A 15,265-nucleotide genomic window follows, 5' to 3' on the forward strand; every position below is an offset into this window, starting at 1 on the left:
GAATTCAACTCAAGACATTTTCTTTTTCCCTTTCACTTTTTCTTTTATCCCCATAACCAAAACCTTGTATTGAAAATATAATTTTTCCTATCTTTTCTACATCCTCCCCCGACCTAACTATATTACAAATTGCATTATATAAACCCTACCTTAATGTATCAATTAAACTGCTCCTTCCACTCTCAAAATCCTATTTTTGACTTTTGTTGGAAAATGTAGAAATATTAGCAAATCATGAACAGTCTTGTTGGGGAGAATTATGCTCACTATTTCAATGGTATAGTGTGGTCTTTCCTTGCTGAGAGGGAAGAATAAACAAAGCCAACTATTCCTTTGATAATGATGACTAAAACTGTTTTCATCTGCTCACATCCAAGTATCGAACCCCAAAAATAGCAAAAGAAAGATTGAAAATTTTATTATACAAAAATTTAAAAAGTTGAAAAGATGATGTCCTTAATTTACAATTTATTGGGTAATGACTTCGAAATACCACACATGTTTGAAGGGAAGTACACACATAGATATTGAAATATGCAAATCTCTGTCACACAAAATTTAAAGGAAACTCTAGGGAGCCATTCGCATATGCCTTGTAATTGTTGTCATTCTTCAGTAAGATAGTGAGACTAGAGCTATAAGAAGCTCTTGTAATCTCTTTATACTCTCCCCACCATTTCATGAAGCTGCTCCCAGGTAAGAAAATCTCGGAAGATACTGCATAATTTTTCATCAAATCAAATACATACTTTTCAAACTCAATCAGTTTTTTCTTTGCAGAGTCTTTCTCCTTATCACTTGATTCTCCGCTACTCAGCAATTTGCATGAAATGAGAGCCTCCTCAACATGTGCCCAAAAGCAAGAATCCTCTGTCAAACTTGACGCCACATTCTGTTTCTTCAATTCATTTGGAACACTTGAAGGTTTCTCAGTTTCTTTCAGCCACTGCTCCAGTTGTATGTACTGTTTAGACCGACCTTTATTTATGTAGTCTTTTAGGCCCTTGTTGTAGTATTCAGCTATGTCTAGCGGCTCAATCATCCTTCGGTAATTTGTTCCCCCGAAGAGCCAACGGGTACGAAGGGAGTGGCCTACTGTCTGGGGCCTTTTCTCTGCTTGATCAACCATATCTTCCCAATAATATGTGAGGAATTTTTTAAACTTTAACAGATCCATATCAGTCTTAGTCGTTCTGATACGGTTTTCAAGCTTATATCTGTCATAGTATCCAATTCCTTTGTCTTTAGACAACTTCTTATACTGTTCTAGATAAGCCATATATACTTTTATTTCATTCAACCCCCTGGTGGGATCAAAAGCCTGCTTGTTTAAAATTGCCATATCTTTTTCCCGTTTTTCTGTCTTTTCAATGATAATGATATCAACATTCTGCAGTGGCTGCAATAACTTGTAAAAATGAGTTGGGCTAGAAGGGAAGTTTTGAATGATCACGAGGACAACGACAAAGACTTCAAATTGTAGTAATTTTTACTCATGTAACAAACATTAGAGGCTTTGGTTAGTTGTTAATACTTAATTGGTAAGCATTTCATTCATTACATTATTCTATTTCGTGTATTGTCAAGGTGTAACATATATGTACCATACAAATGACATAGCTCAAATAAGCATTCTAATTATATATGATTCAAAAAGAATTGTAATTGAGTTACCTGTGATCGCACCAATCCAATTGCTGCTAGTTTTGTAATAATGCCTGCCCGTAATGGTGGTGTAGTCCAATCAATTGATGACTCATGATCGATAGTATCCTTGCAAAGTACCTTACGATTGAGATGCTCCACAAATGTTCCATAGGACTCAAAAACCTTATTAGGATCTTGACTTTCAGGACTCCCTATATAGGCTGCCACCAACAACTCCAAAATGGTTTGGGGGTCCTCAAAACAAGAACAACCCAGCTCCGAACACAAGAGAAATGTTCCAAAAGGCTTGTAACCATTAATTAAGACTCTAGGAACTGGATCCTGGTCAGAAACCACATGCAAAAAGCAAGAGTTCCATGCTGCATATTTAGATATGGTTTCCTGCAGGCCTTCATTACCAATGAGGGGTGAACCAAAAGTGATGCAAAGTGGGCGTTTGGTGGTTGAAAATTTGAATTTTTCTAGCAGTGATATGGTGAAGAGAGTGGCAACAGATCCTCCCAGAGAGTTTCCGGTGATAATTAATGGTTTGGAATTGTCAATCTGCATTATGATATGAATCTTACAATGTTTATAACTGGCCAAGTCACATTCTCATAGTTCAATAATAGAAAAATATTCGGCATGCATATTGTACACATTGTTAAATGTTATTATGCCAACTATGAATATTGGTCATTAACCCGTACTGGAAATATAAACATACAATTATGCCAAAATTAATAAAATTAACTTCCTAATGAATTCAAAATCTATGAAAGTTTAAAAATTTATAACTTAAGCTCAATTATACATTATCTAAAACTAATATTATTATCGAATTTACTTTGCATAGATCAATATTAACATCTTCATTCTAATAAGTGCAACTTTTGAAATTAATCTGTCAATAGCAAGTGGAGAGTGCTTTTAAGCAAGTGGAGAGTGCTTTTAGGCAAGAGTATAAATTGCTTAACTTGTTGGGAGTGAATGTTCCTAGATTACTTTGCAACTGGTTCTAACGGGTGGAATTAGTTATTTGAAAGTTTTAGTGGATAAAAGTGAGTCCAAAAAGGACTCATATTTATAAAAATTACCTTCCATATTGCTGGAAAACTTACAATCTGACCAAGATGTGAAAATAAGAAATTAAGCTTATGTTCTAATTTGATTATTTAGAGACATATGTCTTTTAAGGTTTTATTTTATTTGATTTTTTCCATTTTCCCTATTCTAATAAACGCTTCAATTGAATATAAAATTTTTTAAAAATAAAATAAAAACTCCAACCAAACCAATTGGGATATGTAAAATTGTAAAATCCAACAAGTTTCTCAAACCCATAATATAACCATATTAAAGTGGAAACTCAATCAAGTTAAAATATCTGGACTCCAATTTTGTGCCTAATATCTTTTTAAATTTTCCAATAATTTGATGCCAAGTGCCATTCTATTGTTTAATAATTTAATGTCAAGTGTCTTTAGATATTAATTAATGTACTCTAATTTCTTGCAGAATTTTCCTTAAAAAAAATTATTGCAAAATGTCTTTTTAATTTTTTTGTCAATTATATATAAATGCAAATTCACGTATATAATTCTTAGAAAATATAAAAAGACTCTCTCTCTCTCTCTCTCTCTCTCTCCATATATATGTGCGTGTGTGTAACAGTCATTCTGAACAGTTAACAGCACCAACATGCATGGAAGGAAGAAATAAACTGATTTACAAAATAAAAGTCAACAGTTTACATACACAGTTAAGAATATATTTGATAGTAATTGGCAACATCATCAACCATTGACACCACTAACATGGAAGAGTGAGATATGTAATAATGATAATGATAAGCCTTTAAAAAAAATGATAAGTTATACAAAACAAAAAGGTCAAAAGTAAGTGTTTTGGAACAGGACAATACTTGGCAAAATATTTTTTCAGAATAGATTTCATAAATGTATAAATGCTAAGTTATCATTGATTCTTATCAGGACCACCACTAATACTATTTTTTTTTTGTCTACCTTTTAAAATTTGTCTCCTCAATGATTATGAAAAAAGATTGTTATAAAATGGTAATAGTGCTATGAACATAATTTTTTTTTTCACAATAAATTTCGTAATTGTTGAGTTAGTCAATTGTCAGTAGTAAGACAAAAAATGATGGGTTCATGAATTTCAAATGTATCTATCACTCGCAATCACCCACTCGACAATTATGAAATTTGTTGGAAAAGAATATGCGATTGTAGTCTAAACACATTGTTTGGAGCATCTTGTAATGTGTTGGTTTAGATATGAAAAGTGATATCAATATCTTGAAAATTGGGCTGAGAATACGGACAGAAATATGTGAAAGATTGCAAAATGATTTGTTTTTTAATTTTTTTTAAAAGACTGAAATATATTAGGTTTACGGATCAATACATTGGAAAATACCAGAAATTTTAAAAAAACTATAATAATCAAATATCATACTTTTTTTTTCTTTTAATATAATGATATCTCAACACGAGTTATTATTTTTGTCATACCAATTCAACCAGATATCATTTCAAGGATAGATATTTAATTTAAATCCTTGATAGTAATAATAATAATAGTAACGGTTCCATGGCAAATAAATGTGAGTTTCGATAGCACTGATATCCAAACTCAGTTGCGTTTGGCTTTTTTTTAGGGTCCCACGACATAATTTACGGGACTCGCAAGTAAGAAAAATGCAAATTTAATTTTAAAACTGGATTTCACGATATTATTTATACATTTAAAAATTATTTCTCTACAATGTTTTTAATTTTCAGTAATAAGCAGTATCCAAACAATTAATAATCTAGCAACTCAAGCACATCAGTCAAAAAACTAGCATGTAAAAGTATAACGAGGGAGCTTCTGCTAGACTTCTATATATACAAGTTCAGGGAAAAGGAAACTCGATCAGATTTCATCCAACTTTTGATCTGGGATTTGGCCCCCCAAGTTTTGGTAATGTTATCTTGGCAGAGGCATCCCAGGCAATTGTTGCTTGTGTGGTTTAAAAGTCTTTTATTCAGGAGAGAGAGAGAGAGAGAGAGAGAGAGAGGATCAGATTTCGTCCAAATAGTAATTCAATCAAATGTTGAACATTGAGCTAGATCAAATCATTGAGGCCAGCAAGTGCAAGTTTCTCGACAAGAAGACACATGGGTCGAACTTAATGCTTACAACTGCTATATATGACCAAAAAAAAAATTAAAAAATTAAAAAAATTCAGAGTATATATATAGGTACCTTTGATTTCAAGAATGGGAGCACACCAAAAATATTGGAGCTAAAAAGCTGTAATGCAGGTTTGTTAATGGAGAACTCTTGGTTGTCTTTGGGACACAGGAAATTGAAGACAGGAAAAGACTCCTTAAGAGTTGATGACGAAACAAAATCTCCTCCTCCATTTCCCTGAACATAGGCTTTGCTATTAGCAGGCCAAGTGAAAAAAGCAATGATGGTACAGTTTGGTAGCTCAAAAACTTTGAATTTCACTAAGGAAGATGGTTCTTCATTTTGGCTGGTTTCTTTGCATAGCTCCGTAATTGCAGTCCATGCATGTTGTAGGATATCAAGGTTCACCACAAACTTTGCCAACTCTAACCCACTGCTAAAGCTGCCATCATGAATTAATCATAGGAAAAATTAGCAAACAAATGATGATGCATTACTCTTTAGTATTGAATTTCTTGGTCAAGAAACAAACTTGAAAGGAAAAAAAAAAAAAAAAAAATGGGGTTTAACTTTCCAAGAGAGAACTTCACACACATATACATTTAGATTAGGCTAGAGTAGAAATTCTATCTTGTATTAAAAAAAAAAAAAAAAGCATAACAATATAACAATTTAATTAATAAATACAAAAGCAATTCAAATGTAGAAACACAACAATTAAAAAAACTATATGAACAATGTTAAAGTAAATATTAAAACATAAAAGTATAAATATAATAATATAATATAAAAAATCATAAATTTAAAGTTAGAATGCTAAAAATACTTATATATGTCTTATAAAAAACCTAAATTTAAAAAAAAAAAAATTATTTAAATATAAACGGGGCGGGTGCAGGGGAAAATGTTGACCTTCATCCTTGCCTTATTTGTTATGTAGGGTAGGTAAAACCCGTCCATTAAGGACGGGTGAGGCGGATACTCACATGTGTTGGTTTAAATTATCATCCTACATATACCCCTTTTATACCAAATGTCTTTGTAGGAATAAAGACCCAAAATTGTATATTAGGCCTTGGGCCTCATTCGAGAACGTGGGTATGTCTGAGGAGGGGCAAATAACTATGAGAGGTTACAAGTTTAAAGTCTCGTAAGGAAGGAACAGACGAAGGATGGTCCAAGGAGTTACTCCTCCTCGGACATGATGAATATGGTTCAAATATATATTCCAACAACCTAGGTGACCCTCTAGAAGGCTCCCATGATAAGGACGTGCATCATGCACGTATAAGAGCGATAAGAACTCAGAAATATCCAACGAAAAGTTGCTACCACTGTATTAAATATACTACATCTACTTTTCTGACCGCATTTATGTAGAGAAGACACCTAAACAGCGATGCCTTGGCTATCACAACTCATAGAGAGCCAAAATGGATGTCTGATGGGACAGACATTCAAGTGAAGGCTTAGATGATCAATAAGTGTAGGGTCAAGATGGTTCAAAGGAGAGCTATATAATGTGAGAGACCCTCCATAAGGAAAGGATCGAAAAACTAGGGAAAAGACACTATAGCAATCATAGTTACACTTGTAATCAATTATGTTGATTTATACCAAGATTTGCCTCCTTGGACAATGAATTCATTCAGTCCTATGTGTTCTGATTCTTGCTTGATCATCTTTAAACTTCATACTAGCCGTTGTTAAATTTACAAAGGGCTTAGTTCTTTGACCCACTCTTTACAAATTTATTGTACTAAGCTCATTAGACCAATACCTCATATTTTTTGGGCTTGGGCTGTAAAACGAGACCCTACAGTCTTTAACCAAAAAAAAAAAAACATTTGAACAAAAGCATGTTATTTACAAAACTATTATAATATATAGGGCTATAAATGAGCCAAGCCAAATATTAAAAGTTTAGACTTGTTCATTTAATTTTATTTCGAACACAAGTTGAGCTCGAACTCATCATCAAACAAGATTACACATCCAAGTTTAGTTCATTTACTTTCTGTAAATTCAAGATTGTTCACGAACTACTTGATTAACTTATTATTTTTCTATATATAGTAAAATCATAACTAACATGTCTTACTCCTCCATAAATTTTTTATTTTTTACTACAAATGGATGGTTTATGTTATGAATAAACTATAAATAATTGACAAACTAATATAACCCAATTATAAATCTATATAAATATATTTTTAGAAAAGTATACACAAATATATAGTATTATATATAGTTAATTCAAGTCATAATGTTTATGAGGTTGTTTATGAACATGTTATTATGTTTAAGCTTGACTTGCTTAATAATCAAGTCTAAAGTTGGGCTTGAGCTTGGTTTGTTTAATAAATAAACAACAAAAACAGACTTTTTCTCGAGCAAAGCTTTATTTGTTCATAAATAGCTTGATTCATTTATAGTGCTAATAAGATATGTCTTAGACATACACCTAATAGAAATCTCTCTTATTGGAGGGGACAAAAAAGTAGATGGAAGAACATAGCGTTAACTAGCTCACAAGGCTTGTTGTCATACTAATTTGGCTTTTGTAAAATTCAACCTTTCTTTTTTTTACTCATATTTTTTTTAATAGATACAATAAAATTTTAATTTATGACATCTACATTATGATAATTATCCTTTATTATTAGGCCAAGATACCAGTTATTTTTTTGTATAAGCGGGGTTCAAATTCTAAATTCTTATACAACGATAAAAAAATTTACCAATTCAACTATCTATAACTTAGATTATTTTTACCATTTAATAAAAAGAAATTCAGATAATGATATATAAAGAATTCAACTCAAGACATTTTCTTTTTCCCCTTCACTTTTTCTTTTATCCCCATAACCAAAACCTTGTATTGAAAATATAATTTTTCCTATCTTTTCTACATCCTCCCCCGACCTAACTATATTACAAATTGCATTATATAAACCCTACCTTAATGTATCAATTAAACTGCTCCTTCCACTCTCAAAATCCTATTTTTGACTTTTGTTGGAAAACGTAGAAATATTAGCAAATCATGAACAGTCTTGTTGGGGAGAATTATGCTCACTATTTCAATGGTATAGTGTGGTCTTTCCTTGCTGAGAGGGAAGAATAAACAAAGCCAACTATTCCTTTGATAATGATGACTAATACTGTTTTCATCTACTCACATCCAAGTATCAAACCCCAAAAATAGCAAAAGAAAGATTGAAAATTTTATTATACAAAAATTTAAAAAGTTGAAAAGATGATGTCCTTAATTTACAATTTATTGGGTAATGACTTCGAAATACCACACATGTTTGAAGGGAAGTGCACACATAGATATTGAAATATGCAAATCTCTGTCACACAAAATTTAAAGGAAACTCTAGGGAGCCATTCGCATATGCCTTGTAATTGTTGTCATTCTTCAGTAAGATAGTGAGACTAGAGCTATAAGAAGCTCTTGTAATCTCTCTATACTCTCCCCACCATTTCATGAAGCTGCTCCCAGGTAAGAAAATCTCGGAAGATACTGCATAATTTTTCATCAAATCAAATACATACTTTTCAAACTCAATCAGTTTTTTCTTTGCAGAGTCTTTCTCCTCATCACTTGATTCTCTGCTACTCAGCAATTTGCATGAAATGAGAGCCTCCTCAACATGTGCCCAAAAGCAAGAATCCTCTGTCAGACTTGACGCCACATTCTGTTTCTTCAATTCATTTGGAACACTTGAAGGTTTCTCAGTTTCTTTCAGCCACTGCTCCAATTGTATGTACTGTTTAGACCTTCCTTTATTTATGTAGTCTTTTAGGCCCTTGTTGTAGTATTCAGCTATGTCTAGCGGCTCAATCATCCTTCGATAATTTGTTCCCCCGAAGAGCGAACGAGTACGAAGGGAGTGGCCTACTGTCTGGGGCCTTTTCTCTGCTTGATCAACCACTTCTTCCCAATAACATGCGAGGAATTTTTTAAACTTTAATAAATCCATATCAGTCGTAGTCGTTCCAATACAGTTTTCCAGCTTATATCTGTCATAGTATCCAATTCCTTTGTCTTTAGACAACTTCTTATACTGTTCTAGATAAGCCATATATACTTTTATTTCATTCAACCCCCTGGTGGGATCAAAAGCCTGCTTGTTTGAAATTGCCATCACTTTTTCCCGTTTTTCTGTGTTTGCAATGATAATGTTGATATCAACATTCTGCAGTGGCTGCAATAACTTGTAAAAATGAGTTGGGCTAGAAGGGAAGTTTTGAAAGATCACAAGGACAAAGACAGAGACTTCAAATTGTAGTAATTTTTACTCATGTAAGAAACATCAGAGGCTTTGGTTAGTTGTTAATACTTAATCGGTAAGCATTTCAATCATTACATTATTCTATTTCGTGTATTGTCTAGGTGTAATGTATATGTACCATACAAATGACATAGCTCAAATAAGCATTCTAATTATATAAGATTCAAAAAGAATTGTAATTGAGTTACCTGTGATCGCACAAGTCCAATTGCTGCTAGTTTTGTAATAATGCCTGCTTGTAATGGTGTAGTCCAATCAATTGATGACTCATGATCGGTAGTATCCTTGCAAAGTACCTTACGATTGAGATGCTCCACAAATGTTCCATAGGACTCAAAAACCTTATTAGGATCTTGATTTTCAGGACTCTCTATATAGGCTGCCATCAACAACTCCAAAATGGTTTGGGGGTCCTCAAAACAAGAACAACCCAGCTCTGAACACAAGAGAAATGTTCCAAAAGGCTTGTAACCATTAATTAAGACTCTAGGAACTGGATCTTGGTTAGAAACCACATGCAAAAAGCAAGAGTTCCATGCTGCATATTTAGATATGGTTTCCTGCAGGCCTTCATTACCAATGAGGGGTGAACCAAAAGTGATGCAAAGTGGGCGTTTGGTGGTTGAAAAATTGAATTTTTCTAGCAGTGATATGGTGAAGAGAGTGGCAACAGATCCTCCCAGAGAGTTTCCGGTGATAATTAATGGTTTGGAATTGTCAATCTGCATTATGATATGAATCTTACAATGTTTATAACTGGCCAAGTCACATTCTCATAGTTCAATAATAGAAAAATATTCGGCAAGCATATTGTACACATTGTTAGATGTTATTATGCCAACTATGAATATTGGTCATTAACCCGTACTGGAAATATAAACATACAATTATGCCAAAATTAATAAAATTAACTTCCTAATGAATTCAAAATCTATGAAAGTTTAAAAATTTATAACTTCAGCTCAATTATACATTATCTAAAACTAATATTATTATCGAATTTACTTTGCATAGATCAATATTAACATCTTCATACTAATAAGTGCAACTTTTGAAATTAATCTGTCAATAGCAAGTGGAGAGTGCTTTTAGGCCAGAGTATAAATTGCTTAACTTGTTAGGAGTGAATGTTCCTAGATTTCTTTGCAACTGGTTCTAACGGGTGGAATTAGTTATCGGAAAGTTTTAGCGGATAAAAGTGAGTCCAAAAAGGACTCATATTTATAAAAATTACCTTCCATATTGCAGGAAAACTTACAATCTGACCAAGATGTGAAAATAAGAAATTAAGCTTATGTTCTAATTTGATTATTTAGAGACATATGTCTTTTAAGGTTTTATTCTATTAATTTGATTTTTTCCATTTTCCCTATTCTAATAAACGCTTCAACTGAATATAAATTTTTTTTAAAAATAAAATAAAAACTCCAACTAAACCAATTGGGATATGTACAATTGTAAAATCCAACAAGTTTCTCAAACCCATAATATAACTATATTAAAGTGGAAACTCAATCAAGTTAAAATATCTGGACTCCAATTTTGTGCCAAATATCTTTTTAAATTTTCCAATAATTTGATGCCAAGTGTCATTCTATTGTTTAATAATTTAATGCCAAGTGTCTTTAGATATTAATTAATGTACTTTAATTTCTTGCAGAATTTTCCTTAAAAAAAATTATTGCAAAATGTCTTTTTTTAATTTTGTGTCAATTATATATAAATGCAAATTCACGCATCTAATTCTTAGAAAATATAAAAAGACTCTCTCTCTCTCTCTCTCTCTCTCTCTCTCCATATATATATACATATGTGTGTGTGTGTGTAACAGTCATTCCGAACAGTTAACAGCACCAACATGCATGGAAAGAAGAAATAAACTGATTTACAAAATAAAAGTCAAGAGTTTACATACAGAGTTAAGAATATATTCGATAGTAATTGGCAACATCATCAACCATTGACACCAATAACATGGAAGAATGAGATATGTAATAATGATAATGATAAGCCTTTAAAAAATTAAAATGGAAATCTTTCTATTAAATAAAAAGGATAAGTTTCATTAAATAAAAAAATCATTCGGATGGAGCTAGGTGCATAACTATGGCTCAACCCCTTCTTTTTTCATTAAAAAAAAAAGAAAAAAGAAAAAAAAGATGAGTTATACAAAACAAAAAGATCAAAAGTAAGCGTTTTGGAACAGGACAATACTTGACAAAATATTTTTTCAGAATAGATTTCATAAATGTATAAATGCTAAGTTATCATTGATTCTTATTAGGACTACCACTAATACCATTTTTTTTTTTTTGTCTACCTTTTAAAATTTGTCTCCTCAATGATTATGAAAAAAGATTGTGATAAAATGGTAGTAGTGCTATGAACATAACTTTTTTTTTTTAACAATAAATTTTGCAATTGTTGAGTTAGTCAACTGTGAATAGTAAAGAAAAAAAATGATGAGTTCATGAATTTCAAATGTGTCTATCACTCGCAATCACCCACTCAACAATTATGAAATTTGTTGGAAAAGAATATGTGATTGTAGTCTAGACACATTGTTTGGAGCATCTTGTAATGTGTTGGTTTAGATATGAAAAGTGATATCAATATCTTGAAAATTTGGCTGAGAATACCAACAGAAATGTGTGAAAGATTGCAAAATGATTTGTTTATTTAATTTCTTTTAAAAGACTGAAATATATTAGGTTTACGTACGGATCAATACATTGGAAAATACCAGAAATTTTAAAAAATAATAATAATAATCAAATATCATACTTTTTTTTTTCTTTTAATATAATGATATCTCAACAAGAGTGATTATTTTTGTCATACCAATTCGACCACATATCATTTCAAGGATAGATATTTAATTTAAATCCTTGATAGTAATAATAATAATAGTAACTGTTCCATGGCAAATAAGTGTGACTAATATCCAAACTTAGCTGCGTTTGGCTTTTTTTGAGGGTCCCACGACATTGTTCACGGAACCCGCAAGTACGGAAAAACACAAATTTAACTTTAAAACTTGGGTTGGGTCTCCCAGTATTATTTACACATTTAAAAATTATTTCGTTACAGTATTTTCAGTTTTCAATTTCCAGCAATAAACAATATCCAAACAGACATACTGATCTAGCAACTCAAGCACATTAGTCAGAAAACTAGCATGTAAAAGTATAACGAGGGAGCTTCTGCTAGACTTCTATATATACAAGTTCAGGGAGAAGGAAACTCGATCAGATTTCATCCAACTTTTGATCTGGGATTTGGCCCCCCAAGTTTTGGTAATGTTATCTTGGCAGAGGCATCCCAGGCGATTGTTGCTTGTGTGGTTTAAAAGTCTTTTATTCAGCAGAGAGAGAGAAAAAAGAAAAAAGAAAAAAGAAAAAAAAAAAAAAGGATCAGATTTCATCCAAATAGTAATTCAATCAAATGTTGAACATTGAGCTAGATCAAATCATTGAGGCCAGCAAGTGCAAGTTTCTCGACAAGAAGACACATGGGTCGAACTTAATGCTTACAACTGCTATATATGACCAAAAAAAATTAAATTAAATTAAAAAAATTCAGATTATATATATAGGTACCTTTGATTTCAAGAATGGGAGCACACCAAAAATATTGGAGCTAAAAAGCTGAAATGCAGGTTGTTAATGGAGAACTCTTGGTTGTCTTTGGGGCACAGGAAATTGAAGACAGGAAAAGACTCCTTAAGAGTTGATGATGAAACAAAATCTCCTCCTCCATTTCCCTGAACATAGTCTTTGCTATTGGCAGGCCAAGTGAAAAAAGCAATGATAGTACAGTTTGGTAGCTCAAAAACTTTGAATTTCACTAAGGAAGATGGTTCTTCATTTTGACTGGTTTCTTTGCATAGCTCCGTAATTGCAGTCCATGCATGTTGTAGGATATCAAGGTTCACCACAAACTTTGCCAACTCTAACCCACTGCTAAAGCTGCCATCATGAATTAATCATAGGAAAAATTAGCAAAGAAATGATTATGCATTACTCTTTAGTATTGAAATTCTTGGTCAAGAAACAAACTTGAAAGGAAAGGAGAAAAAGTGAAGAAAAAAAAAACACAAACAACTGGGGAAATGAAGAAAAAGAAATGATTTTTTTTTTTTTTTTTTTAATTTACACTTACAACTGAGTTTGGGTCATCCTCTCTAGCTTTAGATTTGCTTAGTAGTTGAGCAAACTTGAGTCTTACATGTATAAGAATAAAGCATTGAATGGTTCTACTCATCAGGTACAGAAATTTCCCAGGAAATTTCACAAGACGACAAGTCAATAACCGTGGAGGACCGGAGGTTTAATTTTTTTAGGTAGGAAAGGACGGTGCCTAGTCCTTTCCTACCTAAAAAAATTTCAATTATGCTCTCCCCGTCTAAAGAAAAAAAAATATATAAATTACATTATAAACACGAAAAATTTCACAACACAGAGTGTTATTGGGGGTAGCATCTACCAACTCTTTTAAATTGTGTATGAGTAATGATAGAATACACATAATTTCTTATAACTTTGCGCCACAACTCGTCGCGTGACGAATTGTGGCACAAAATTGTGACAAATTATGCATTTCTAGCATTATTCATTATGTGTTATTGTATGTACGTGTCGACTTTTTTTTTTATAACAAGTTTTAAGTTGATTAATTTTAATTGGATTTTATTTATATTTATCATTGACATTTTTTATTTTATTTTATTTTGATAAACTTGACATTTTTTACATATTATTAACAACTTGTGGATTTGACTGTTGTGAAAATTTTCATTTCTCACTTATACTTAACAAAAAGAAGTTTATGAGATACTGAAATTTTCACATTCTCTCTCTCTATCTTTGTATTGAGTGGAATCAGATGAGTTGAATTATGAGAGAATGTGAAATTTTCTATGGTACTTGATGGTGCATGTAGAGGGGCTCAGAAGCTAATGACCATTTCTTCTAAGGTCGACGTCTTGAGGAAATTAATGGCTCTGCTGGCAAGCTAGCTCCTCGACTGGACACAATATCATTCCCAAACTTGTTGAATTCTCAACTTGCTAAAATGGTACTATTTAGCTATGATTAATGGATAATGAGTAATTAATATACCTTCATTTTTATTATCTTTGCCTGTCATTTACATCTCATTACTCTTCGTGAAAAAAGTTATGTAGGACTTTTCTCTTCTTTTGCTGAAAAGTTATGTTGGACCTTGGTGCGCCTTTTTTTATTTGGTATTTTTTTATTAACTGTGATATACATGACCACCACTGGTATACAAATTCTAGTTTAATGAAATAAACTTTCTATTAATAATAATAATAATAAAAGCTTCTATATAGATAATTAAAAAGGTCAGTTTTTTTCAATTAACCTGATTTATTTGTCTCAAAGAATCTTTTATTGTAATACTTGTTGGGGTTTGTTAAGTATCTTTGACTCCATTAAGGTGGGTTAAATTAGTTATCATATTAGACAAAACATTGGTTTGTTGAGCCAAATGTGAGTGCTCTGATTCAAGGGTGTAATGCTCCTTAATGGAGATTCTTAAAACCTAAGGAAAACATTATTCATTTGTAATTCTTTTGAGGAGAATTCACTTGTAATTCAAGTGACATTTTCTGAGAAGTTAAAGTTTCTCTTTTTTTTTTTTTTTTTTTCCAAATCATGTCTTCTTTTTCTTAAAACAAAAAATGGAATCCACACGTTGTCCTTTGCAAGAGTCGCAAGAACCAAACACTTTCCCGTAAGTGCCAAAATAGCAATAGACATGTACTCCAGTCTACATCCTAGAACTTACGCAAGAACCAAAAAGGCTTTTGACGTAGAAGTTGACACATCGATGTCCACCCCGCGCCTCACGATTGCCGTAAATTCCAAACTATTTAATAAATACTTTTGGAAGTTGATAGGAAATTGATCTGTGCTGCCACTATTCCAACGACCCATGTTTACTGGCCAGAATGTCCTTACCTTTTGTAATGTACGTTGAGGACTAGACTTTTTGTACCATCAATTGCCGTGCATCTTGGTCTGCTAATTAAAAATATAATTAAAAATATAATTATGAAAAGCATATTTTATAAGTTGAAATTCTATAAAGAG

General features: G+C 32.0%; 1 protein-coding gene and 1 pseudogene across 1 annotated transcript; both read right to left on the bottom strand.

Annotated features, from left to right (window-relative positions):
• Positions 1–393: 393 nt before the first annotated feature.
• On the bottom strand, positions 394–6,530 carry LOC112010950 (senescence-associated carboxylesterase 101). Its single transcript, XM_065761740.1, has 4 exons — positions 6,466–6,530; positions 4,921–5,290; positions 1,675–2,211; positions 394–1,399 (listed from the first exon to the last, which is right to left on the bottom strand). The coding sequence occupies exons 1-4, from the start codon at positions 6,528–6,530 to the stop codon at positions 548–550; spliced, it is 1,824 nt and encodes a 607-aa protein (XP_065617812.1). The 3' UTR covers positions 394–547.
• A 1,523-nt stretch (positions 6,531–8,053) lies between these two features.
• On the bottom strand, positions 8,054–13,475 carry LOC112025901 (senescence-associated carboxylesterase 101-like; annotated as a pseudogene).
• Between the last annotated feature and the right edge of the window lie 1,790 nt (positions 13,476–15,265).

Source organism: Quercus suber, unplaced genomic scaffold, assembly GCF_002906115.3.
Source record: "Quercus suber isolate HL8 unplaced genomic scaffold, Cork oak 2.0 scaffold_427, whole genome shotgun sequence".
NCBI lineage: Eukaryota > Viridiplantae > Streptophyta > Magnoliopsida > Fagales > Fagaceae > Quercus > Quercus suber.